General features: G+C 42.2%; 1 protein-coding gene across 6 annotated transcripts in view; it reads right to left on the reverse strand.

Annotated features, from left to right (window-relative positions):
* ITSN2 (intersectin 2) overlaps window positions 1-26,608 on the reverse strand; it is a 1,003,157-nt gene that overhangs the window by 615,839 nt on the left and 360,710 nt on the right. For all 6 annotated transcript variants that reach the window (XM_069236034.1, XM_069236039.1, XM_069236035.1 and 3 more), the window contains 3 exons: window positions 24,664-24,926; window positions 13,579-13,728; window positions 12,083-12,223 (listed from right to left, as the gene is read on the reverse strand). In XM_069236034.1, the coding sequence (XP_069092135.1) occupies window positions 12,083-12,223; window positions 13,579-13,728; window positions 24,664-24,926 (554 nt within the window). The remainder of the gene's footprint in view (window positions 1-12,082; window positions 12,224-13,578; window positions 13,729-24,663; window positions 24,927-26,608) is intronic.

Below are 26,608 nucleotides of genomic sequence, written 5' to 3' on the forward strand. Positions count from 1 at the left end.
TGTCCCACAGTGGTTTCACTTTCTGCTCAACAATCAAAGGGTGATGCCTGTATTTTTGCATGTTACTTGGCCAGGCAGCACAGGATAACTCTATCCCACCCTCAGTATCTAACGTTGCCTATGAGAGATCACTGACATGGTCAGGCCACACCTCTGATCCCATCTGGAGATTGGCAAATGCTTTTACTGCAGGTTGACTAGAGGCATTCTTTTTTGTTTTTGCAGCTAGGATGTCCAGTCGGATGCCTTTTGTTTTTACAGTTATAGTACCAAGCCTTGTTGGGATCAAAGTTCTTACATTTGTTCTCACCCTAGACTGTGAGGAATCCCTGGGCCCACCCTCTTGTGCATGGTTTTCGGGGCCTTGAGAAGGCTTTGTTATTTTTATTATGGCTCCCATCTTTCCTTTAAGGGAGCTTTTTGGCCTCTTTCTTTTGGTCTCCCCCACCAGTGGCAGTCTTGGTCACCCTCATCTTGACCCATTGGTCTGTTGTCTTTACCAACTCCTGAGGGGAAAGTATACCTTGATCTACCAGAAATTTATGTGGCCTCTCAATGTAACAGTTACTTAGCAGAAGCTCTTTCATGAATAGGTTATACAGCCCATCATAATTTTGCACCTTGCTACCAGCTAACCAACCACCCAGTGTTTTGAAAGATTTCTCCCTCAATACTTGAATGCTGCCACCACCAGAGATGGGTCCTAAGCCCAAATCCTTTCTTTTTTTCTCAATTTCCAAAAGCTGACTCTCTAAGGCCACTCTTTTGTTCAGCCATTTACTAGGGTCTTATAGTGGCAGCTAAATGTGTCTCCAGTTGTGCTAATGCAACACAGCAGTTTTGGGGAATGAGATCTGGCACATGGAAACTTGTTAGCAGGGGCCCTGGGCACTAACAACTTTGAGGCTACATTATTTACCAGGCAATAAGTGGGGGCTAGCCATGTCAAAAGAGGTTTTTTTTTTTTTTTTTTTTTTTTTTTTTTTTTTTTTTACAGTTTCACACACCAATATATTAACTCCACTGGCAGAACAGATCATGTCTCTGAAAATATAAGTGTCCATAAGTAAAATATGCAGTTTAAAATTGTTGGATTCCACAGTCAGAATCTTCCTCTTTTGCTAAGCAAGGGAAGAGAGCAACTGGAATCCTCAATAATCTATTAGGCAGAGATTCATCTTAACATAAAAACACATTTTCCTGAGACAATTTGGTTCTAACCACATCAAAATCACCCTAAGTTTCTCAATTTCTAAAATGCTATCTACTAAGATAGGAAAAATGGGTATCCATAAACCAGAATGTATGACTTAAAGTCAAACAATGCATCACACAAAGTCCACTCACTTTATGGAGAAATTACTTGTAGGAAAACTGAGGGCACTTCTTACTTCAAGTTACAAAGTAACAGAACTTCAGTCATCCCCACATCACAGGTGTGTGGTTTCCTGAGCCAGACTCTACTTCTGGAATTGATTGTAATCAACATAAAGAACACATTCTGGTGCTTCCCCATCAAATATGTTGAATTAACTGTAATTGTTGATTTACTGACCATAACTGCTCCTTGCATTGTGATGATCTATGCCACACAGGCCAGCTTGTACACAAAATGAATTGATGCATTGTTGTATGTAATCTCTAAATATTCTTGCCTTGAACTTGAGGAAGAAAAGTTCACGCAAGCTGCTCTGGTATCCCGGAGCTGAAACATTTATAAGAAGCCATTTCTCCTGGTTACATGTAAAACATCTGTGAAGCACTGTTAATATGGCAGCCAGAAAGACTAGGTTCTCAGGAAACTGTCATCCTTAGCCTACTACTGAAGGCCATGGGTCAACATCTTGGAGGCCATGAAAACACTGGTCATACAACCACAATGTTGGGACTGCAGCCAAAACCACATCCTGAGTCATGTCAGAAATACTGCAGAATGCTGGATACCTCCATACTCAAGAACCTCAAGATCACCTCTGTCAGCCTCATGAACATAGAAGGTTCTTATTGAATACTGGAGGATGCAGGATTTAGGCAATATGGAACCTGAATGAATACTTGCTCTTTATGGAAAAAAAGATTAGAAGTAAGAAGCAACTATTTCTGTTAGGGATAAATACCGATACTGGATAAGACCCACTCATAATATGGCAGAGACAATATCCTTTTCAGAAGACGTGAAAAAATGTGGTCTGGGAACGAGGATTGTACCTCAGAGCCTAATTGTTTAATTGGAGGTACTAAAGACCTCTCACATTTGATGCTCAAGTGTACTCAACTTACAAAAGGATTCACTTGAAATCATCATTTGTCTTTGCTGGTGTCCGCATTAGGTAGGAAGCAATAACGACTGATAGCAAACGTTTATTATGAATATGAAAAGTTTACCAACAATGGCATATAAAATGTGTGAGGCCGACTGCAGGAAACACTAAAAGGACTAGGCATCTGTAGACTACATTTCAGGAACTTGAAAGGGAAGGGCTTTCTTTAGGAAAAAGGGACCAACTTGAAATTGCATGCATTACAAAAATGGAAAGATTTGTGAGATTGTTCTGAGAAATCTTTTATTAATAGAGAAGCCTGGAAATAATACTACACTACTACTCAAAACAATGAAAGAAAGACAAATCAAAGTGTTCCCAATGATGCACTAATGCCAATAAAAAATAGGGAAGGAAAATGACTCACAAAATATAATGCTTGCATGATCAGATTTATTACAACGGCACACAAAACTGAGCCTCTGTAAAGAAGAAAACAAAGTAGCCTGGCAAATACTCGATGTAGAAGTATAGTAGTGGACCACTTAGTTTACGTTCATGATTCCAAGAGGATAATTTTCAAGGTCATACTCTGGATAAGAGGAAAACAAAACGTAAGAGGCTGCCAATTAGTTCACTACCAAATTTCCATCATTCAGCAGTCTTGGAAGCAATATAGAAAAGATGAATGAAGTCCACGAACAACATCCACATGACACAGACAGAATGACCACTATTACTGACACAAGGCTCCGAAGGGAAGAAAACTTACCCGTAACTGCAAATCTCCAAAACTGGTATCTTTCATAGATTCACATGCTTGAATCATTCCCCGTTGTTGAAGGGGGATTCCCACGGTACCATAATAAATCAGTATGTACCATTATCATAGGCCCTAATGGGAATGAACAGTCAATTTAACAGCTTATCTATGTCCTTTTTAAAATATGGCCAAAGTTGAACAATGACCAATCAAGCGACAGCAACCTGTAGAATACTCTCAAGAGAAGCTGCATCCCTCAGATTTTTGGGGCACAAGTGGTATAATGTCACTCGAGCTATAAGATGTGCTTCTCATGGGAGGAGGGTGGGTCGCATGTGAATCTATCAAATATACCAATACTGGAGAACTGCAGTTACAGGTAAATAAATCTCATTTTCTTCTCCGGTATTGGAGGATGGTTGGTAACAAACAAATACAAATACACGTTTAGCTACATGTATATCTATGTATCTGTAGTTTAAATACTCTAGACATAATGAGACAGGTCTGCAGAATAAAACAACATTATACAGACGTATACCTAAATACCACTACACACCTTCATGAACAGAGGCTTACCTTATTGGAATAGATGATATAACATGGCCTGTCTTACAGCTGCATCAATGAGGTGTGCCAATTCCAGGCAGTAGTGCTGCATTAATGAGTGGATGCTCTTCAACATGACAGAACAGCAAATCTTTTACAGTGGCACACCTGCAAAAAGCGTAACCGAAGTGGACACTGACCTTGTTGAGGGTGCGCTGGCTTTGACTTTAAGTGGTTTGCCTGCCTTCGAATGGCACAACTGGAAGGCAGCAGAAATCCATCTTGCAATAGCCGCTTTTGTGACTGAATTATCTTGTTGAGTTTGTCCATATAATACTAAAAGTTAATCAGTTTTATGTATTTGCCTTGTACGATGCAAATAGAAATTATGACATCGTCTGATATCCAGAGTATGGGTAGAATTTTCAGGGGTGTAGCCGGATTTGGGGAAAAAGTGTGAAGTATGATAGGCTCACTGATAGGAAATTGAGTTTGAACTTTGAGAATTAATCTTGGTTCTTGGCTGTTCTGAGAAGCACATAATCCTCAGTAAGACGCAGAAAAGGTTGCTGTGAAAGCCTGTATTTTGCTGACTCTTGTAGCCGAGATGAGAGCCAATAGTAACACTTTATTCCATGTCAGAAAATTTAGGCCTGCCTTGAGAATGGGTTTGAATGCTGGTTTCATATGCTGGGAGAGAACTATACTGAAATATCATTCTGGAGGAGGAGGTCGTCACCAGAGGGAAAGCACTGAATAATTCCTTCATGAATTGTATGATTATCCTTGCGGAACAGAGGGAAAAAGAGTGTGATGAACATCTGTATCGTGAGATTGTTGCAAGGTAAACCTTGACAGATGCATGCACTATTCCTAATTTAGCGAACAATAAGAGATAGGCAGAATTTGCTCAGGTGATGCTTTCAAGAGGTGCAAGAGTGACTGCGACACCATGCACAGAATTGCTTCCATTTTAATCTGAACGTTTTGTTTGTGGTTTCCACTATTGCTTTGGATAGGGTACATCTACAGTCCTGAGGAATGCCTAGGTCTTTGAATTCATTGAATTCAGGAGCCATGCACACAAGTGGAGAGAGGCTGGTTCCGGATGCAAGGTCTGGCCCTGGTTCATGGTCAACAGTGTTGGTGTTGCCAGGAGGTCAATGGGATTGCTTTCAGACAACAGGAGGAGTTTTGTAAAACAATGTTGCCTGGGCCACCTGGGAGCAATCAGGATTAAGCTACAGTGTTCTCTTCTCACTTGCCTGAGAACCTTGGGGCATGAAGGAAGGGAGGAAATGCAAATGCATAAATCCCTGGCCATCTGATCAAAAGGACATTCCCCCACGACCCTGGGAGCGGATACCAACTGCTGTAAAACTGGCATTTGGTGTTCTTGACTGTCGCAAAGGGATCCAGTGCTGGTTGGCCCCAACTGGGCAATATCATGTCCAGCTCTGTTTGATGTAGCTCCCACTCATGGCAACTCTCTTTTGTCCTGTTTAGTGTGTTTGCTAAAGTGTTTCTGACCCTGGACACATGCTCAGCTGTCAGGGATATTTTGTGAGTTGTGAGCCAATTCCACAGACCCTGGGCCTTTTGGAAGAGCGTTAGTGATGGTGTACTCTCTTGTTTGTTGATGTAATGCATGCCGGTCGTATTGTCTGTACAAACCAGCACTGACGAGCCTGCTATCTTTGGAAGAAAGGCCTGTGGAGTGAGAAAAATGGCTTTCAACTTATAGACAATAGTCTGTTGCTATGTATGGTCTTCTGTTCTGTCCACCACTTCTGAACCAGCCTTGCAGAGAGGCATCTGTCATTATGACAAACTCTGGGATCTGAGGTAAAAACAAAAGGCCCTTAAGACAGATCAGAAGCTCGGGACCACCATGCTAATACCACCCTAATTTTTGGAATGATAGTCACGATGACGTCAAACAATCCTTCTGTCTGGATTCACTGTTTTTGCAGTTCTTCTTGCAATGGTCTCATTTTTAGACACTGACTGGGGAAGACATTATGCCCAGCAATGACTTGTACAGACATACTGAAGTAGACTATTTTTATTGCCAGATTTCTCAGCCTTTGCTGCCTGTCTGAGATAAATACGCCTTGTTGTATACTGTCTCCAGATGGGATCCTAGGAACATTACAGTTTGTTTGGGAATAATTTGAAAACAGACAAGGAGACCCGGCTTGTTAAATAGTGTGACACAGGCTTATGTGGCTCTGGATACTTGCCGTGGTGTTAGGGCTTTGAGGAGCCAATCATCCAAGTGAGGAAAGTCCTGGTGACTTTGGCTTGTGATAGTGGCTGCTACTGGTGTCAGGCACTTGGTGAATATGCAAGGCACACACTTGAGTCCAAATGGAAGGACTTTGAATTGGTAATGGGTACCGGCTATGGTGAAACTACGATTTTTCTGTGTTTGGGATGTATGGGGATGTGGAAATATGCATCCTGCAAGTCAAGAGTCGTCATAAAATCTCAGTTGTTTAGGAGATGCAGGATATCAGAGAGGGTGACCATCCAAAATGACAGCTTGTGCAAGAATTTGTTCAGTTTTCTTAAATCTAGGATGGGCCTTCATTCTCCTGTTTTCTTCTGTATAAGGAAGAAGCATGTTGAGGTCTTTTTTTTTCTTTCAATAAGTGAAGATAAGAGGGGTGTGCTCTCCTTGGGGGATTGTCTGGTGGTTTCTGTACAAATTCTAGGTTATGGCCTTAAATCACCAGGTCTAATACCCATTTGTCCAATGTTATTTCTTTCCGCCGGAGTAGATGTCTGGAGATCTTCGCATCTGTAGCCAGTACCTGGTGCAGATCATGGTTTGCAGCCGGTCTCTATAACCTGGGAGGGCTGGTTTTGGCGAGGGCCTTGCTTGGTATAGGTCCATGCAGGAGGTTGATGGTCCTGCTGTTGGTAGAGAGGTCTGTACTTGGACTGAAAGGGCTGGGACTGTTGAGAGCATTGGTATAACGCTCTGTAAGTAGAAATCCCCTTCCTCTAGCTTCCCGAAAGGGCAATTTCTTAAATTGAAGGGTGCTGCGGGACCTCGCTCTATCCATATGCATTTTTATTGCTAACAGTGCCTCATCTATGTGCTTTCCAAAAAGCGTTTCGCTGTCATAGGCCATTTCTAAAACTTTAAATTGGACTTCTGGCCTGAAAGATGTGGCTTTTAGCCATCCTTGCTGTCTCAGGACCGCTGCTCCGGCCAGTTGACGGAAGCCTGTGAAGGCAATATCCAATGCACAATCTATCACCTCAGAGGAGGTGCGCTCTCCTTCTTGCAGGATTTTTGTCGGTTCCGCTTTCTTGTCCTCAGGCACAAGATCTATAAGACTGCAGATATCGGACCACATCTGCTAATCGTAGCAGCCCTGGATCGCCAGAGAGTTGGCAGCTCTTAACTATGATGGCAGACTTAAGAGAAAACCTCTTGCACATATTATCTAAACGTCTGCCTTCTCTGTCTGGTGGCATAGAGATGGGAGTAGAAGGGATCTTGGAATGACATTGCACAGCTTGTGAAATCACAGAATCTGGCTTGGGACGACCTGTGAGGCAAGGGGGGGGTGGAATTCTTTGGAGTTTTGTGCTTCTTGTTTACATGGGGTGGAATTGCTGCTACTGTAGCCGGGTTCTTCATAATTTTTATTCCCTCCTCCCAGATGTAATCAATGATGGGGCTAGCTCTAACTGATTTTCTTGCTTGTTTCTTAAGGTCGTAAAGGAAACAGTCAAGGTGTTTGATTGAAGTTGGGAGGAGAAATCTTGTTGCTGCTCTGTCCATTTGTAATGAAACTCCCCGATGTCCTCTGGGGGAGAATCCGAAGGATGTGGCAGTGGAAGGGATGGTGTGGTCATCCCACTCATTTTGTGAAAGGTGATGTTCTGGCATCTCTCCTTCCTCTCTTCCATCCTCCAATAAAGATGGGCCTTCCCTTGGTGTTGCCGCTATGTTTGACCCAAGTGTCATCCTAGGTGTAATAAGCGGAGGGATATGTCTTGGTGTAGTCAGAGCAGCTGGTTGAGGTGGTATTACCCGTTGCTCTTGTGTGGTTCAGGGAATCTTTTTCTGTCGTCTTGCAGCATAGCCTGAAAGTCCTGGGCAAGTGATATGGGTAATGTCTCTTTGGTGGAGGGGCATGGTATTGGTGGTAGTATTGCTCCTCTTCTTCTATGATGTAGTTAGTTTGGCACTTGACTAATAACTCAGATAGACAGTGTGCAGGTCCAAAAGGTCCGTCCTCATACGACTCTTCCATAGCCAGTAAATGAGATACAAGAAAAGGTAAAACGTTACTGGGTGATGTTTATTCTGGTGTCTTTCTTGTAATTTTTGATCGTTGTGGGTCTCGTCAATATGATTGTTGCAAGCATCGAAGGGTGGAATCCTGCAGTTGGTATCGCTGTCTACGGTGTCGTCTTAGATGGTGTTGCTGTCAACAATGGAGTCACCGACACTTTTCAATCAACGATGTTGATGTCAATGGTGAAGATGCTGATGTCGACAGTGTCTGAATCTTCGTCAACAAGATTGGTGCATCGAGGGCTGTCATCATTGTCGTCCTTGCAGACGTTGGCCTCAGATGAGACGGTGATGACCATCATTGTTGTCGATTACACTGCCATGAACCGTGATGTTGACGATGTTTTCATGAAAATTTTGGGTTTCCTCATCGATGGTTACCCAGTTTATAGACATGGAGCACTGGGATGAAAAGAGACCTGCTCTGTGGAGATGTGTATTCTTTTCTTCCTTTCTCAGAGGGTTGTTATGGTGGGTCTTTTTTGGCCTTTCTGCTCTCTTCAGATATCCCTTGGTCAGAGGATCTTGCCCTTTTTTGTGACCTCTTAGAGGTGTCACTGTCTTCCTTGGAAGTGGTGGATTTCTGAGTTTTAGACTTCTGAAGCCAGAGAGGTAGCCTTCCCTCTCTGTCTTTTAAGGTCTTAGAAGAGAAAGTGCAACATGTTTTGCATTCTTTTACCTGATGCTTGGGGTAAAGGCAATAAAGGCAGTCCTTATGTGAGCCATACACATGTAGTCATTTTCTACCACAGGTCTTGCAGGATCTGAGGAGACCTTTTCTATAAGTATCAGACATGTTTAAGCTAAATTATTTGGCTTGAAGAAGAAAAAACTGAGCAGAGCTCAGAGAGCCTCTCTTTACATGACATGCGATAGAAAATCAGAGGGATGCAGCCTCTCTTGGGAGTATTCTACAGGGTGCTGTCATACGACTGGTCATAGCTTAAGTTTGGTACTCTTTTAAAAAGGACAATGATAAGCTATTAAAGTGACTGTTCATTGCGATTAGGGCCTACAGTAATGATACATGCTGCTTTATCATGGTACCGTGGGACTCCTACTTCGACAACGGGGAATGATTCAAGCATGAGAATCTGTCAAAGATCCAGTACTGGAGAATAGCCTGTAGTCTGAGGATGTTAAACAAGCTACCTCAAAAGGATGATGATGGGAGGCAGAGGTAACAGGGAGTGAGGAGCCCCCAACGCAAAGTTACTATTTCTCGAACTTCACTCCCTTAAGAGTAGAACACAGGTTACCAGTAGGAGAACAAAGAAGCCCCACAAGAATAACCCAATAAGACCCAGTCACCAGAAGAATTTTAAAAGAGGGTCATGAAGAACTTGTAAGGTGTTAATCTATAAATGAAGGTTGCAAAATCACATTTCATCTAAACTCATTGACAATGGGGGCTTCTTTGCTCCATTATTGACAATACTGTGTCATCTATGAAATTGGTAGCATTTAACCAGTGAAAGCCGCTATGGCTATCTCATAAAGATTTTTTTTTTAAAACATCAACAATTCTTGAACCCACCCCCATACAACCAGAAAGCATAAGATTGATTGGCACACTGCAGCTACTGTCTTTAGCAAAATCCTCAGATAAATATTTAACAGCTTGAACGGAAGAATATATGGAAGTAAAAAACAATGTTATAAGACTGACTTGGGATCCAGACCAAGTAGGAGTATGACAACTGTCAAGGAGTAATTATTGTCACAGACTGGCAAATGAGACGCCAAACTTCTTCGACCCTTCGTCCTCTGATGCAAGACTATAAACACCAAACAGTTTACTCACTTCCTAACAAATAACGTATTACAAGCCTGCAGTAGCAACTGCAAAGTCTAAAAAATGATATGAACTGTGGTGTTCTGCAGGATTCTCCATTACCCTGTGTGTCTTTGAAACCGACTGGACAAGATTACATAGACTATTGATAAAAAGCGATGTGGAGGTCTATTTCTATATGAGGAGGATCCTCAACACTTTTTGTACATGAGGACACAATCAAAATGACCCTGAAAATTTAAATGATCATTATTCCTAAAATTAAAGCAAGGAAGGATAAGATGAATCTGGCATTAAATGGAGAAAAAAAAATTGTAATACGTTTGGGGCCAAAAACAGTTTCAGCATGACTTCCAAAATACAAATCATTTACACTAAATGAAATAAAATAAATTCCTGTGTGTGTGTTTTGTTAGGGACTGCATCATTTGTGGATACCTAAATAAACAGTGCTGCAAAACAGAGCATCATATATGAAAACTTACTTAAAGAAGAGTGTGGATATTTCCTTTGAAACTAGTATGAGTAAAAACAGTAAGAGCAACTGAAGGGTCTCAACTAGGTTGTTGCAATAGCCTAGCTGCGTATAATAGGCAGACGTTTTTAATCTCATAAAAAATGGCTGATGATCATTATATTATTATTATTAAACATACACCTGACATTAGAGTGCACCTGTATGTAGAAACCATTGCTACCAGTATTTACTTTTTTTTTTTTTTTTTTTTTTAAAGAACCGAGTAGTGAAGTTGTAATGTCTTCTATTGATATCTATGATGGATTACTGGGCGCCTCTGGTGCATCCTTCACAACTCAACCCACTGGAGATCCTTGAGGTGATAACACACCACACAGGGCCTGAATGACAACCTCCCGACGTTGTTACCTACCATCCCAACTTCTGATGCCTTTTCAAAAGGTAAATGGGTGTGCACAGGCTAAATGAAATGTATGAGCCACCAGCCAGGCCACCTACAGTCCCAATAGGTGTGCTTTTGCCATGCTACGCTCCCCATGGGATTGAAGTAATGAACACTGCTGCTGCGATTGGGCAAACAGCTCCACAACAGCAACCAATGAGCGAGAAAGCAGTCAAGCCTTGCTTAAAAAACGAGAGAAGGTGGGGACATTTTTACCACTTATAAGATCAAACTGTAGACTTTTGTTGAAGAGGGAGGAAGGGCAGGAGGCAAGAAGGGAGTGGGGGAGGGAGAGAGATAGTGAAACTATAACAAATAGCCACCAAAAACACATTTTCCCACCCCATGAATGGTCTACATTGCCAAAGGCCAGGTTTCTGTTTTGATTACTGCATTTAAAGACTTGCTGCTCTGCATTTATATTTATATAAAACAAAACTAAAAGACCAACAATAAAAAGTAAAAAAGGAAAGACTAAATTGGATATTAATGCTGCTCTGGAAAACCTTGAAAGTGCAGACAGATCTGAAATAAACTAGCAATGTATGGGTATATAGCCACAAATGTTTCATTAAAAGGAATATTTCACTTCATCTTGAACACCTCCCAAAGGCACCAAGCATGCAACCACATGACTCTATACTGTCACAGAGCCGGTTTGTGACTTGCAATGCCCCACATCCCATTTAAAATTCTAAGATAACATTTCTGAAAAGAATGCAAAAAATTCAGAACTGAACAGCATGAATCAGAGTAGAAGTACTCTTTTAAGAGTCCATATTCAAGCTACACTGGCTGCATACAGAGAGAAAACTGTTTTAAAGCAGATAGGATACATAAAAACATATGTGATCAGGGATCTCAACAAATTTCAATGCTATGTTCAAGTGGTACAATCCAAGCAGAGGCTTCAGAACACGCTTACCTGTTTAATATATTTAGAAGATCTCCCTTAATTAGTATCAAAATTCTGAAACAGTGTACCACAATTACTGAATGGGATTAAACATCACATACTTTTAAAAGGGAAGCTGGAAGCACACATTTTTAACTCTACCTTTTTTCATTAAGTTAAGGAACTCTGAGACATGCAGCATGTCAGTTATGGGATACCTGAAACCGATTAAGAACTATATAAGCAACTAGAACTAGAAATCAAAACAGAATGTATGTGGCAAGCAATCAAGTGTTCTACTGCTCCCAAATCCCTTATTCTGACTTCAGGGCATAACAAAATTATCTACCATTCAAGACAATTACTAAGATACAGTTTATTTACCCATTCCATCTTGTGTCCTGCTCTCAGAGTAAGGAGTCTCATCGTCATTGACTAGAGAATTTGTTCTTTACTGATACTCAAACCAGAACAGTTGTAGATCTGCTGCAGTCCAATGTACATGAAAATATGGAATTAAAAGGAACTCAGTAGGCACTCTATTCATAACTTGAATACCAATCATAACAGTGGAATATTACCTGAAGCTGATCTTGTAACTGCTTGATTTCCAGGATTCCCAAGTCGCATTTCCTATCTGAATCTTCTAACTCAGTCTTCTGTTTGAATTTTTTTGCCTGGACATCTTGCAGTCGGCCAGATATCTGCTGGTGTTTACCATCCTAAACAGAAGTAAAACACTGAATATTAGATAGATCTTCTCAGCTACTTATAGTGATGATTTCAGTTCCCTAATGTGTTTGCCCTGGAGATGGAGTAGAGGAGCTCAGGGGAAATAAAGAGGCAGTGACACAGGTCAAGATAATTTTGGCTTAGTGATAACACAGTTAACAGTGCAAGGTTTATAAATCTGAACAGGAAGCATAAACTGCATGTTGAGCAATTGAGAATCCTCACAGAACTGCTCCTTGTCAATAGCTAGAGTCAGCATCAAGTCAAATGGGTCTTGGTGATAGCCCCACAAGTCGACAGATGGTTTCTGAAGGGCCATCCACTTCAAGGCTAATGATGTGCTGACACTAAGAGGCAGCATGTATGCATTATCTAGCTTCCACCCAAAGATGTGTTTCACCACACTTTGGTAACCACAGTTCACTACACAATGCTGTACAGTTTAGCTGACAATCAGCAATGACAATCAGCAATTTAGCTGTACCTGTTCCGTTAACATTTTTCTTTTGAGTTTTCAGAATAACCTCTATTCTGCCAGGCCTATCAATATATTAAAGTGGAGAATGTACACTGTTCTAGGTCATGCTTACATCTTCAAAGCAAAGTATCTGATTGCCTGGGAAACGCCAGTCAAACATGCTTCTCGCATGAATGCACTTTAATAGTGGAAAAACAGTTAGAGAAGGAATAATACCAAAGCAATGGGATACAGACTGAGAGGAGATCAAATTATCTTATATTTGCATCCTCGATATGTGCACAGCTGCAAATATAAGGCATAAGGCAGTGGAAGTGATGACACCATTGTACTATCGACTGCTGTACCAAATAGTCCACAAAAGAGTAGAAAACAATGATAATCTGCAATGATGAATCTGAAAGAGAATGGGGGAAGAGTCACAAGGACACAGGGAAGCAGCATGCATCTTTGAGCCCACCTATATTTTGCTTTTCGAAGGCTCCAAAAGTGTCCACAAAGTGGCGATGAGCCCATAAATTATAAATACAGAAGAATGATAGAATAATGAAGTATTTATTCAACTATCTCTTGGTTTAGCTCCAGTTTGGGGTGGAGGGTGATTACTGTGCTGGGTCCTAGTGCTATTACTAACGGGTATGGTAAAGAACAATTATAAGTATGTACTAAAGTGTTGCAGTTCATTTTTCAGTAGCATTCTGAAAAGTTGTCAGTTTAAGGGTACAGGTGAAAGTATATTTCATAAAACAGAGACTGTAATTAGTCTATTAGATAAAAGGATGTTAATATATTCATTTACATTTCTAGACAAATCAGTTGTTTGTAAACATAACAATTAGATTACTTTGTATTTTACTTGTGACTTACAAGTGCTTCTAATTCAAGTTGAAGGCTTTTCTTTTTAGACTTCAACTTGACAATTTCTTCCTGCTCCCTGTTTCTCTGATTCAGAAGTTCTTGACGTCGAATCCTTTCCCATTCTTGCTGCCGTTGGCGTTCAAGTTCTTGCTTTGCAGCCTTAAAGGAACACAGCACCACACAGTATAGTCAAAAAGAAGGTCATAATTGCAAAAAAGGATTTAACACAATATCTCATTATGGTAATATGCCTACACTAATTCAATTTCAAATTGTTATGTAGTAATGCCATGTGAAGGAGCATAATGTGTATATTTTCTAGCAGCCAATGACAGCTCAAAATCTAAACCTAAAGCCAACAGTAGTCTAGCAAATGACCACCAGCTTTAGAACCTACATTCAGAAAGTAATGTTCGGGTAAAGAAATCGACCTCTCTGTTGGTTTTTATAACCGATTCAGACCCCTATAAAGTCTGAATATTCTCTGGATATCCACACCAATTCAACTGCCAGCAATAAATCATGAGACATACCACCTCAAAACAGATATGGAAGAAACGTATTCGCCTGTAGAAGGCAATGTATAGAAGGAACAACATAGTAATAAGTTCGATTTGACTTAACTTTAACAGTCTTTTTAAATACTAAGGGGCTCACTTCAAGTTTAGAGAGAACTGAAAATCTTGTTTTTCCAGAGAACGTTTTAATAAACATCAGAATCTATCTGCAGAATTTCCTTATGGTTGAGGAAATTCAGCTGCTATATTTGGTTATATATTTAGAGTTTCCTTTAGAAACTGAAGGATTTTCTGTTCCCTTCAAATACTAAATTAGTGTCCAAGACCACAAGCCTCCAAATCCAGGCTGGCAAGTATCTATGCAGCAAGACATGCCACTTTTCAGCTAACATCAGCAAACAGACTTCATATGGAACTCCAAAATACTTTCCACAAAAGGAGAAAAGTTTTTTAGCCCTTTCAATGGAAAGTATTCTACAGGCTTGATTCAAGAAAGACTCTAAGATCATAAACACCATTAGTACCAGAATGATATGAATCCTGTCCCTGATGGTCTAAACTTAGAAGCCTAGTTCTGAATGAAAATGTCACTTACCCAGTGTACATCTGTTCGTGGCATTAGTCGCTGCAGATTCACATGTGTGGCACAGTCCGCTGCCTGGTGTTGGGCTCGGAGTATTACAAGTTGTTTTTCTTCGAAGAAGTCTTTTTGGTCACGGGACCGAAGGACTCCTCCCTCTTCGGCTCCATTGCGCATGGGCGTCGACTCCATCTTAGATTGTTTTCCCCGCAGAGGGTGAGGATGGAGTTGTTTGGTATAAATAGTGCCCATGCAATGGAGTGAATATGTATGTACGTTAAGAGTTTCTAATAATTATTTACAAATGTTCAGATGTTTAAGATTTATGATCTACTTCTAAACGGCTACAGGCTTCCCGGGGAGGTGGGAGGGTACATGTGAATCTGCAGCGACTAATGCCACGAACAGATGTACACTGGGTAAGTGACATTTTCAGTTCGATGGCATATGTTGCTGCAGATACACATGTGTGGCATAGATTATAAAGCAGTTACATCCCCTAAAAGCGGTGGTTTAGCCTGTAGGAGTTGAAGTAGTTTGGAATAATGTTCTTAGTACAGCTTGGCCCACTGTAGCTTGTTGTGCATTTAGTACGTCTACACAGTAGTGTTTAGTAAACGTGTGAGGCGTAGACCAGGTTGCAGCCTTACATATTTCGCTCATAGGAATGTTTCCTAGAAAGGCCATTGTAGCACCTTTCTTTCTGGTTGAGTGTGCCTTTGGTGTAATAGGCAATTCTCTTTTGGCTTTAAGATAGCATGTTTGAATGCATCTGACTATCCATCTAGCAATGCCTTGTTTAGAGATTGGATTTCCTATGTGTGGTTTTTTGAAAAGCTATGAACAGTTGTTTTGTTTTTCTGATTAGCTTTGTTCTGTCAATGTAATACATTAGTGCTCTTTTGATGTCTAATGTATGTAGTGCCCTTTCAGCCACAGAATTTGGTTGTGGGAAGAACACTGGCAATTCTACTGTTTGATTTAAATGGAATGGTGAGATTACTTTTGGCAGAAATTTTGGATTTGTTCTTAGAACTATTTTATTGTTGTGTATTTGAATAAATGGTTCTTGTATGGTAAATGCCTGTATTTCACTTACTCTTCTGAGGGATGTGATTGCAATGAGAAATGCGACCTTCCAGGTTAGATATTGCATTTCACAGGAATGCATGGGTTCGAAAGGTGGACCCATGAGTCTTGTTAAGACGATGTTAAGATTCCATGAAGGAACTGGTGGTGTTCTTGGTGGTATAATTCTTTTTAGCCCTTCCATGAATGCTTTAATAACTGGTATTCTAAATAGAGACGATGAATTAGTAGTTTGTAGGTAAGCAGATATTGCTGCGAGGTGTATTTTTATAGATGAAAAAGCGAGATTTGCTTTTTGCAAATGTAGTAAGTATCCTACTATGTCTTTAGTAGAGGCATGTAATGGTTGTATTTGATTGGAATGGCAGTAGTAAACAAATCTTTTCCACTTAGATGCATAGCAGTGTCTAGTGGAAGGTTTTCTAGCTTGTTTTATGACCTCCATGCATTCTTGTGTGAGGTCTAAGTGTCCGAATTCTAGGACTTCAGGAGCCAAATTGCCAGATTCAATGATGCTGGGTTTGGATGCCTGATCTGTTGTTTGTGTTGTGTTAACAGATCTGGCCTGTTGGGTAGTTTGACATGCGGTACTAGTGAAAGGTCTACTAGAGTTGTATACCAAGGTTGTCTTGCCCATGTGGGTGCTATCAGTATGAGTTTGAGTTGGTTTTGACTCAACTTGTTTACTAGATATGGAAGGAGAGGGAGAGGGGGAAAAGCGTACGCAAATATCCCTGACCAACTCATCCATAGAGCATTGCCTTGTGATTCGCGGTGTGGGTACCTGGATGCGAAGTTTTGGCATTTTGAGTTTTCTTTTGTTGCGAACAAATCTATCTGGGGTGTTCCCCAAATTTGAAAGTACTTGTTCAGAACTTGGGGGTGAATTTCCCATTCGTGGACTTGTTGGTGGTCTCGCGAAAGGTTGTCTGCTAGTTGGTTTTGTATTCCTGGAATAAATTGTGCTATTAGGCGAATGTTGTTGTGAATCGCCCACTGCCAAATTCTTTGTGTTAGGAGGCACAATTGTGTTGAGTGTGTTCCTCCTTGTTTGTTTAAATAATACATTGTTGTCATGTTGTCTGTTTTGACAAGAATGTATTTGTGTGTTATTATGGGTTGGAAGGCTTTTAACGCTAGAAATACTGCTAACAGTTCTAGGTAATTGATATGAAATTTTGTTTCGTGTATATCCCATTGTCCTTGAATGCTGTGGTGATTGAGGTGTGCTCCCCACCCTGTCATGGAAGCGTCTGTTGTTATAACGTATTGAGGCACTGGGTCCTGAAATGTCCGCCCTTTGTTTACATTTTTGCTGTTCCACCATAGAAGCGAGAGGTATGTTTGGCGGTTTACCAACACCAGATTTTGAAGTTGACCCTGTGCCTGTGACCATTGTGATGCTAGACACTGTTGTAAGGGTCGCATGTGTAGTCTTGCGTTTGGGACAATGGCTATGCATGATGACATCATGCCTAGAAGTTTTAGCACATGTTTTGCTTGTATCTTTTGGTTTGGAAACATAGCACTTATTACCTTGTGGAATGCCTGCACTCTTTGTGGACTTGGAGTGGCAATTCCTTTTGATGTGTTGATGGTTGCTCCTAGATATTGTTGTGTTTGACACGGTTCTAGGTGTGATTTTGTATAGTTGATGGAAAACCCCAGTTTGTGAAGGGTTTGTATGACAAATGTGGTGTCGTTTGCGCATTTTTTTACTGTGTTGGTCTTGATTAGCCAATCGTCTAGGTAAGGGAACACATGCATCTGTTGTCTCCTGATGTGTGCTGCTACTACTGCTAGACATTTTGTGAACACTCTTGGTGCAGTTGTTATTCCGAATGGCAACACCTTGAATTGGTAATGTATTCCTTTGAATACGAACCGTAGGTACTTTCTGTGAGAAGGGTGTATTGGTATATGAAAGTACGCATCCTTTAGGTCTAATGTGGTCATGTAATCTTGCTGTTTGAGCAGTGGAATGATGTCTTGTAGTGTGACCATGTGAAAATGGTCCGATATGATGTAGGTATTTAGTGTCCTGAGATCTAATATTGGTCTTAATGTTTTGTCTTTTTTTGGAATTAGAAAGTACAGGGAGTAAACTCCTGTGTTTTTTTGTTGTACTGGTACTAACTCTATTGCATCCTTTTGCAGTAGTGCTTGAACTTCTAGTCCTAAAAGTTCTAAATGTTGTGGTGACATTTTGCGTGTTTTGGGGGGGATGTTTGGTGGGAAGTTGTGGAATTCTATGCAATAGCCATGTTGGATTATTGCTAATACCCAATTGTCTGTTGTAATCTGTTGCCAAGATTGGTAGAATTGGCTTAGTCTTCCCCCCACTGGTGTTGAGTGAAGGGGTTGCGTGACTTGAAAGTCACTGTTTAGGTGGAGGTGTTTTTGGAGTCTGGAATCTTCCCCTACTCCTTGGGAATTGACCCCCCCGATATCCCCTGAAACCTCCCCTTTGGAAGGAACCCTGATATGGTGTGGTTCTTGTTTGTTGGCTGGTGGTGTCTGTGGGTTGGCCACGAAACCCCCCTCTAAATGGAGTTTTTCTGAAAGAGCCTCTGCTCTGCGGGGAGTAGAGTGCGCCCATGGCCTTGGCCGTATCTGTGTCCTTTTTAAGTTTTTCAATGGCTGTGTCCACTTCAGAGCCAAAAAGTTGTTTCTCGTTGAAGGGCATATTAAGGACAGCCTGCTGGATTTCAGGTTTGAAGCCTGAAGTGCGTAGCCAAGCGTGTCTCCTTATGGTGACAGCAGTGTTGACTGTTCTCGCTGCAGTATCGGCTGCGTCTAGTGAAGAGCGGATTTGATTGTTTGAGATCGTTTGTCCCTCTTCCACTATTTGCTGCGCCCTTTTTTGGTATTCCTGGGGAAGATGGTCTACGAGAAGTTGCATCTCGTCCCAGTGTGCTCGGTCATATCTGGCCAGCAGCGCTTGTGAATTTGCGATGCGCCACTGGTTGGCTGCCTGTGATGCTACTCTTTTCCCTGCCGCATCAAATTTTCGGCTTTCTTTGTCCGGAGGTGGGGCGTCGCCAGATGTATGTGAATTTGCTCTCTTGCGAGCTGCCCCTACTACCACGGAGTCAGGTGGTAACTGCGAAGTAATAAACGCTGGGTCTGTGGGTGGTGGTTTGTATTTCTTATCCACCCTTGGGGTGATGGCTCTTGATTTTACGGGCTCTTCAAAAATTTGTTTTGCGTGCCGTAACATCCCTGGTAGCATTGGGAGACATTGATATTGGCTGTGTGTAGCCGAGAGGGTGTTAAATAAAAAATCATCCTCTATAGGATCGGAATGCAGTTGGACATTGTGGAATTCTGCTGCCCTAGCCACCAGTTGCGAGTATGAGGTACTGTCCTCTGGCGGTGACGGCTTTGTGGGGTATGACTCGGGATCATTGTCCGGCACTGGGGTGTCATACAGGTCCCAAGCGTCTTGATCCTGATCGTCATGACTTATGGTAGTTTGCGCTGGTGAGTGCATTTGTGGCGGTGTTTGTGCCGGCGATGCCTGTGGTGGAGAGGGCGGAGGCGTGACTTTTTTAACCACTTTGGCTTGTGGTTGTGCGTCATCCTTTGGAAGTTCGATCCTTCTTTTCCTCATGATTGGGGGAAGGGTTGATATTTTCCCTGTGTCGTGCTGGATGTACAGTCTCTTTTGTGTGTAGTCCGATTCTACACTTTGGAGCTCTTGTCCAAATCTGTGCATTTGGCCACTTATTCCTTGTTCCTCTGAGTAGGATGAAGGTGTGGTATTTTTCGGCGCCGAGAGAGAATCTTTTTTCGGTTTCAGCACCGACAGAATTTTTGTTCCTTTCGGCATGGATTCTCGGTGCCGATGTTTTTTGGTGCCGGTATCTTGTTTTTGTCTCTCGGAGCCGCTTTCTCGGCTCCGAGGTTGCTCCATGGCGGTCCCTCGACCGGAGTCGGGTGTCTTCGCTATGGGCGTGCCCTTTTTCGGCGCCTTCGACGGGTCGCCTGTTTTATGGGTCGAGCCATGGCCTGTTGGCAGTGGCGTCCCCTGGGCTTTCGGTTTGTCGATGGATTTACTTTTCGACGTCTTACTCACGGTTTGTTGCTGTTGTTCGACGTCGGAGTCTCCGGATTCTGATTCCGGAACCGAGAATGTTTCCTCTTCCTCGTCGAAACGTTGTTTTGTCGACGTGGACGCCATTTGTTGACGCCTGGCTCTTCGGTCCCGGAGTGTTTTTCTGGACCGGAAGGCTCGACAGGCTTCACAGGTATCCTCCTTGTGCTCGGGGGACAAGCACAAGTTACAGACCAAGTGCTGATCTGTATAAGGATACTTACTGTGACATTTTGGGCAGAAACGAAACGGGGTCCGTTCCATCGGCTTCGATGTCGCACGCGGTCGGGCCGACCAGGCCCCGATGGGGGATCGAAACTACCCCAAAGTCTTCCGATGATCGGTGTCGATGTACCTAACTATCCCGATACCGAACGGAACAATACCGACGCTTTCTTCCGAGATTCTGACTAACTTTCCGAACCGAAACACGGAGCGAAAAGGAATACGTCCGAACCCGACAGCGGAAAAAAACAATCTAAGATGGAGTCGACGCCCATGCGCAATGGAGCCGAAGAGGGAGGAGTCCTTCGGTCCCGTGACCAAAAAGACTTCTTCGAAGAAAAACAACTTGTAATACTCCGAGCCCAACACCAGGCAGCGGACTGTGCCACACATGTGTATCTGCAGCAACATATGCCATTGAACATAATGTTACTCAGTATGCAATTCACTGCAATATGCCAGGCTGGAGCATATGTCTGGCCTCTCAAAGAACACCAAAACGTTCTACTCATAGACGACACCACAATCAACACCATTCTCCAAACATACATGAGATATAGCAAATTGCTAAACCCACCATTACGCTCTTTCAGCCCTTATGCACATTACTTAAACTGTAGACCACATTCTTTGTGCTCCGCCAAGGAATTTTGAGAAATGAAGAAGAAACCACTGAGGGAGTGTGCCAGTCTTTGTGAAAATCAACAGTTTCTTGTCGGATTGGTGCCTGCCCTTCCCCTCTTGTGAGAAAGTAAAACAAAATCCAATAAAGATGCTACCTTGGATTGGCTAGCGGTATGGATTTTCAATGTGAAATCCCAACCTGATAGCAATGAGCACCCCCACCAAGGCAAACCGTTTTAGGTTATTATTAGCCCCTGGACCAGATTGGGTACATGTGGATAGACCTCTCAATAACTGTGCTTCATTAGAACAAAGAAACATCTACCAAGGAACAGGACTCCAGAAGGTGTGGTGCTATTGTGACTTCGAAAGAGGAGGAAGCTGCATAGTCTGTGCATGAAGAGGTGCAGAACCCTGATCAGGGCGACAGCAAAGTCAAGCAGACTGACGCACAGAAGATGTAAGCTGCACAGGAGCTGCAAGGATCTTCAAAGCCCATTTGTTTAAAACCGATACGAAGATATCTGCCTTGTTATGTGCATTTGTAAAGAGCACAATCACACTCAAGGGATTCTTGGTCCTGAGTAAGTGTGCAGACCTGACCCTGCCTTTGGTAGGGTGGTTAACTGAAAAGCTAGGTCTCCAGCTTCTTGCAGAACTGATGAAGAGGTTCTGATGTTGAGTGAGAGGTCATTCCACACTTTAGAAGCAAACAGAATGCCCTTCCTCCTGATCTGGTTCTGTATATGCATGAGATGTAGGCGAGTCCTACAGAGCAGAGGTATCATTTGAAAATCCTCCTCAGCATCTTCTATGTGATAAAGCAGGCTGCAGTGACAGCATTGACTTCATGTCCAGTTTGCCCTTGATGATTGTTCCGAGGTTCCTGGCATGGGTTTTGGGTGTGGGTCTGAGTTCGGCTGGCCGCCACTTGGAGTCCCATGTTGAGGTGTTCTTGACGAAAATCACTACTTCTGCCTTCTCTGTGTTGAGCATGAGACAGTTGGCTTACATTGAGTTAGCAACTCCAGTCATGCAGGTGGTAAACTTTTTTCTCGTGTTGGGGTTCTTGTCCGTGTAGTTCATGTTGTGTGTGCAGAGGCGTTGGCCAGAGGGATCATATATGCATTGAAGAGGGTGGGGCTGAGTGGTGACCCTGAGGCACTCCAAAGATGAGTTTGCAAGCTTTCGAGAAGCAAGTGCCAGGCAGACAGCTTGTGTTCTATCTGTTAAGTAGGAGCAGATCAGGCCGAAAGTGGGTCCTTGGATTTTAATCTCATGCAGGCGCTTAATAAGAATGGGATCTGATACCATGTCAAACGCTGCAGAGAGGTCAAGGAGATTGAGGGCTGCTGTGTGTCTTCTGTCAAGGATCATGCGGATGTCTATGGCGGCTATGACTGCTTTTTCTATATTGTTGTTGGGCCTGAATCCGGAATGCATGGCATCAAGAAGATGGTGGTTGATTACTTTCTCCAAGACCTTTGTCTGGTGTGGTAGGATGGAGATGGGTCTGTTGTTGGAAAGCGTTGCTGGTCAGCGGATAGTTTCTTGAGCAGAGGTGTGATGATGGCATATTTTCAGGTGTCTTGGAAAGTGGCAAAGTCGATGGAGGCGTAAGGATGAGTGTTAGTTCTTTGCTGATCAATAGGAGTCCTTTTGTGAAGGCATAGTGAGGGCAAGGGTCAGGTGGAGCCCCAAGTGCATGGTCTTCATCATAGTAGAAATTTTGACAGTGGTGATGGAAGTCCGAGAGGTCAGGGTTCGTTCACTGGCTGCAATGAGAAGTTGAGTTGCAACAGTGATGGGGTCGGTTTAGGTTTTAAGTTACTGTAAATGGAGGTGATTTTGAAACTAAAGAATTCCAAGAGTTTGTTGCAAATGTCTTGTGAGGTTATGAAGTTGCTGGAGGCGCGTTGAAATCTTTGATGATAGTGAAGATTTCCTTGCTGCTGTTAATGCTGGTGTTGATGTGATCTGCAAAAGCTATACACTTGATGTTCCATTTCTGCTGGTAGGTAGAGTCTTATGTCTAACTGGAAGATATCTCTATCCGCAATGCCTCAGCTTGTTATCCATTTGTGCTCCAATTGCTTGCAGTGGCATTTCATGAGCCTGAGTTAACAGCTGGCCTGGGGTTAGACTCTTGCCACTGATTTCCATTTTAGGGGAGCCAGGGTGTTGGCGCATGCGGTGATCCAGCTGTTGAGGTTTTCGATGGCTTTAACTAAGTCATTGATGTGCTTGGGCTGGTGTCAGAGAGGATTGAAGTCCAAGCCGCTTCTGAGATGCTTTTACATCTGCATTGGGAGGTTCCAGTGGTGGTACGTCTGTGATGGTGCAGGATGGGTATCCCGAAACTGGCATGGACGTGGTCCAGTTCACAGTTATGACTTGTCGACTGTGATGTTGTTGATTGAGTAGAAAATCCGGTCCAATAGGTGTCCAGCACTGTGGGTAGGTTCGGTAATGTGCTGGGTGAGGCCAGGGTTTTCAAGTTTTTGCTAGAAGGGCCATAGAGTTTGGGACAGTGTGGTCCTCTATGTCAAAGTTAGGGTCTCCGATTTGGATGAAGGTGATGGCATTGATGCTAAGAGGTGCAACATAATCTGTGATGTCACTAGCAGGGCCCTGGTGGTGTGTACAAGGGCTTCGCCCAGGAAGAAGCTACCAGTGATGCATATCTTGAATGTGAGGTGTTACATGTAGCTAGTGGGAGTGTCTGTGTAGATGGTGCAGCTGACTGTACCTTTGAATATGATGGCAACTTCACCTCCAGGCTTATGCTGATGGCCATGTTGCCAGAAGGGATGGCTGTGGCAATGTCTGGTGCTGGGGTTAGGCTTAGCCATGTTTTACCAAAAAAGAGCATATCCGGGGCATGGTCATACAGTAGGTCCCATAACACTGTGGGGTGATTGGTGAGCGAGCGGTGTTTGAGGAGCACGCATGCGAGTGCTTGGGTTGCAGTTGGTCTGTATGACTGGGTAGCTTGTTTGTGAGAGTGAGTAGAGTGCAAGGTGCTATGGATGCACAAGAGGTGGGTATAGGGTGTGGAGAGTGCATGAGAAATTGCTGAAGGCGCATGTGAACGCTCCTTTCATGTTGTGTGAAGTGGCAGCAGTGCAGCGAATGTCAGCCGGGGTTAAGAGCATGGAGAAGCGCAGCAGGTTATTGAAGGGTAGGTGGAGAATCCACTCCCTAACATTGTCAAAGTGTTGTTAAACTATTTAGGGTGGTATTTCAACATCCCCAAAGGTGCTAGGACCTTTTTACTTTTTATGTTCCATATTTTAACTTTCTTACACATCTCAAACAGAAAGAGACTTACTATTTCTAAAAGCTATTGCTTGAACCTAAAGTTGAGTTCATTACATGTGGTTACTGTCATACTGCACTAGAGATCTAAACCTACAATCACAACTTTTGTAAGCCTTGGCTGATTGACATCGCTACATTTGCAAGGGTACACAGTGCAGTCCAATAGTACAGGAGGAACTAGGACAACATGATAAACCAAAACTGCAAGATTGTAACTATTGGCCATGGCACAGAGAAAAAAAGTGTAACCCTTTATCTGCCTTGTGATGGTCACTGAAAAAGCAAATGACAAGTGACAAAATAGTTAGGTGTTATGCGATATCTGTCATCAAATGAACAATGCACTATAAGCAGTGTTTCTACCACAATTTTGTGATAATACTAATATTACATAATTGATTGTGAGGATGTGACTTTCTCTGGAGAAATCCACATATAGTTGCTATTAGTGGACTATTGACATTAAGGGCAACAGTTCCTTAGTTAGTATTCTGGGATTTATTTTTGTCCATTTGAGAAATGCATATGGAATTAAACATTTTACAAACGTTTAATAGTGATCCACCACTTTTGCTCAATTCTAGGAGTGGAGAGTGGAGAATTAGTACTTTCTTTGAAAAGAAAGTATGAAACATAATAACCTCGCGCCTTTCAATTTCCTTCCTCTTCTCTTCCTCCTTTTGCCTTTCCAACTCGCGTTGCTTCTCAAGACGCCGCTCCAATTCCATCTGTTTTTTTCGCTCCAGCTCCTGGCGTTGTCTTTCCTTTCTTTCCTGTGCTTCCCTTTCTTTTTGAGCTTTACGTTCTGCCTCTCTCTGCTGCTGTTCCTGCAGGACCTGACGTCGCTTCTCCAGTTCCATGTTTCCTCGTTCATAGTTCTCTTTCCTCTTGTCCTCAAATGAGGCTGAAATGAAAATTAGGCATGTGAAAAAAATTATATTGCATCGCACTGCATGGACAAACAGTAGGAGAAGCTGACGGAATTTTCAAAAGAATAAGCAATCAGCAATTTAAATATGGTTGCGCACAACATTATATTACAAATGAATTCACAAAGTACAGACAAAGAGACAAGAGTTGTGTCGTTAGTATCTCATTTTAAGGATTATTTACCCATGAATAGCTGTAAAAACTAAATGCAAAGGGGTAAGTATTGGCTCCAGATACCAGAGAGTAATGAGAAAGTGCTTTAGTTGGATTGGTACAAAAAGTGTCAGCAGTGTGAGGATCATATCACTGGAATTTGTAAAAGGCTTCTCTCAGATGCTTCCCAAGGTAGCTATTGTTGGTAGACTTTGGAAAGAACCTGAACTAGATTAGGTACTTTGCTGCAGTTACTCGGGGTAGTACCTGACTTTTCCCAATCAACTGATTTCTTTTGATGAGTACCTCATAGCATAAAATGTTTGTTGTGAGATGTCGGTTAGTGGTAGAAAGTTCAAAGGGTTTAAGACTGTGCAAATGCAAAAGATAAATGTATTGATGATAGGGGAATTATGGCAGATTGAAAACAATATAGTAAAATATAACTTTAACCATTTAGCTAATTTGATTTCGTCTTTTGGAACAGGTGACCACAAAGGAATTGAGAGCTTGGATTCACAAGCTTCCTTGAGATTAGAAACAAGAGATTAGAAAGTGGAAGCAGGAGCAAACCCCTTTAAGAGAGGAAAAAAGTACAGAGAGGTCAGATGAATAAGGAAGGGGGGCTGAAAAATCTTAAGAAAGGAAAACAACCAGAAAAAAATTATTTTTCCTTCAAGAGGGACTTTCACTAGGTTGGTTTTGTTAACCTGGTGATAGCCGTTCTTGTAGAAATACCTTTCAAAACGGGAACAGCGAAAAGAATTCAGCATACCAATTTTTGGCAGGTGTGTTTTCTGCTGAAACCACATTTAATCGGATGGACTACTGATAGACATGTTTTATCAAACCAAGGAAAGAGTGATGCCCTAGTTGAAAACTCTGGTATTGCTCCTCCTTTTCTTATACTTACTTAAAGACAGGCAGAAAAATAGGAATTCTTAATGGTTTTGGAAGAAGCCTAATCACAATTGGATAGTTCAGTCCATGTATTTTGGAGTATACTTGTTTTAAAGTAAGGAAGAATTGACTGATTACCTATGAGCTCATCACTCAACAAGTAATCTTAATGAGCCAGGTAAAATCTACAAGCCATAGTTTGTATTTAAAGTGGACAGAAGTTTGTATTCTATGCCCCTCTTCTTCCTATTGCCTCTACTGTTCTCAGTATTTTCTCACTCTAGCCTACAGGTTAATTTTCAGCATCCTTCATACACTACATTAGTGGAGCTTTGTAAGGTACCCTATCAAATACTGCACAAAGTGGAGTTCCCAAAACACGTATAGAGGTGAAGTGTGTATCACTGGTAAACTACTTACTTGTAACAATATTTTATCACTGTGGGTACCAATGCATATCTCAAATCATGAGTGGTAAGCATCTAACACTTACAGAAATTCACATAAGCTCACAGAGTGCCAACCTGATAGATATAACTGTCAGTGGAACCTGGTTATCAATCTTAGTTTCATTTTAGAACCAGGAACAGAAATGTGTGACTT

This window comes from Pleurodeles waltl, chromosome 5 (genome assembly GCF_031143425.1).
Source record: "Pleurodeles waltl isolate 20211129_DDA chromosome 5, aPleWal1.hap1.20221129, whole genome shotgun sequence".
NCBI lineage: Eukaryota > Metazoa > Chordata > Amphibia > Caudata > Salamandridae > Pleurodeles > Pleurodeles waltl.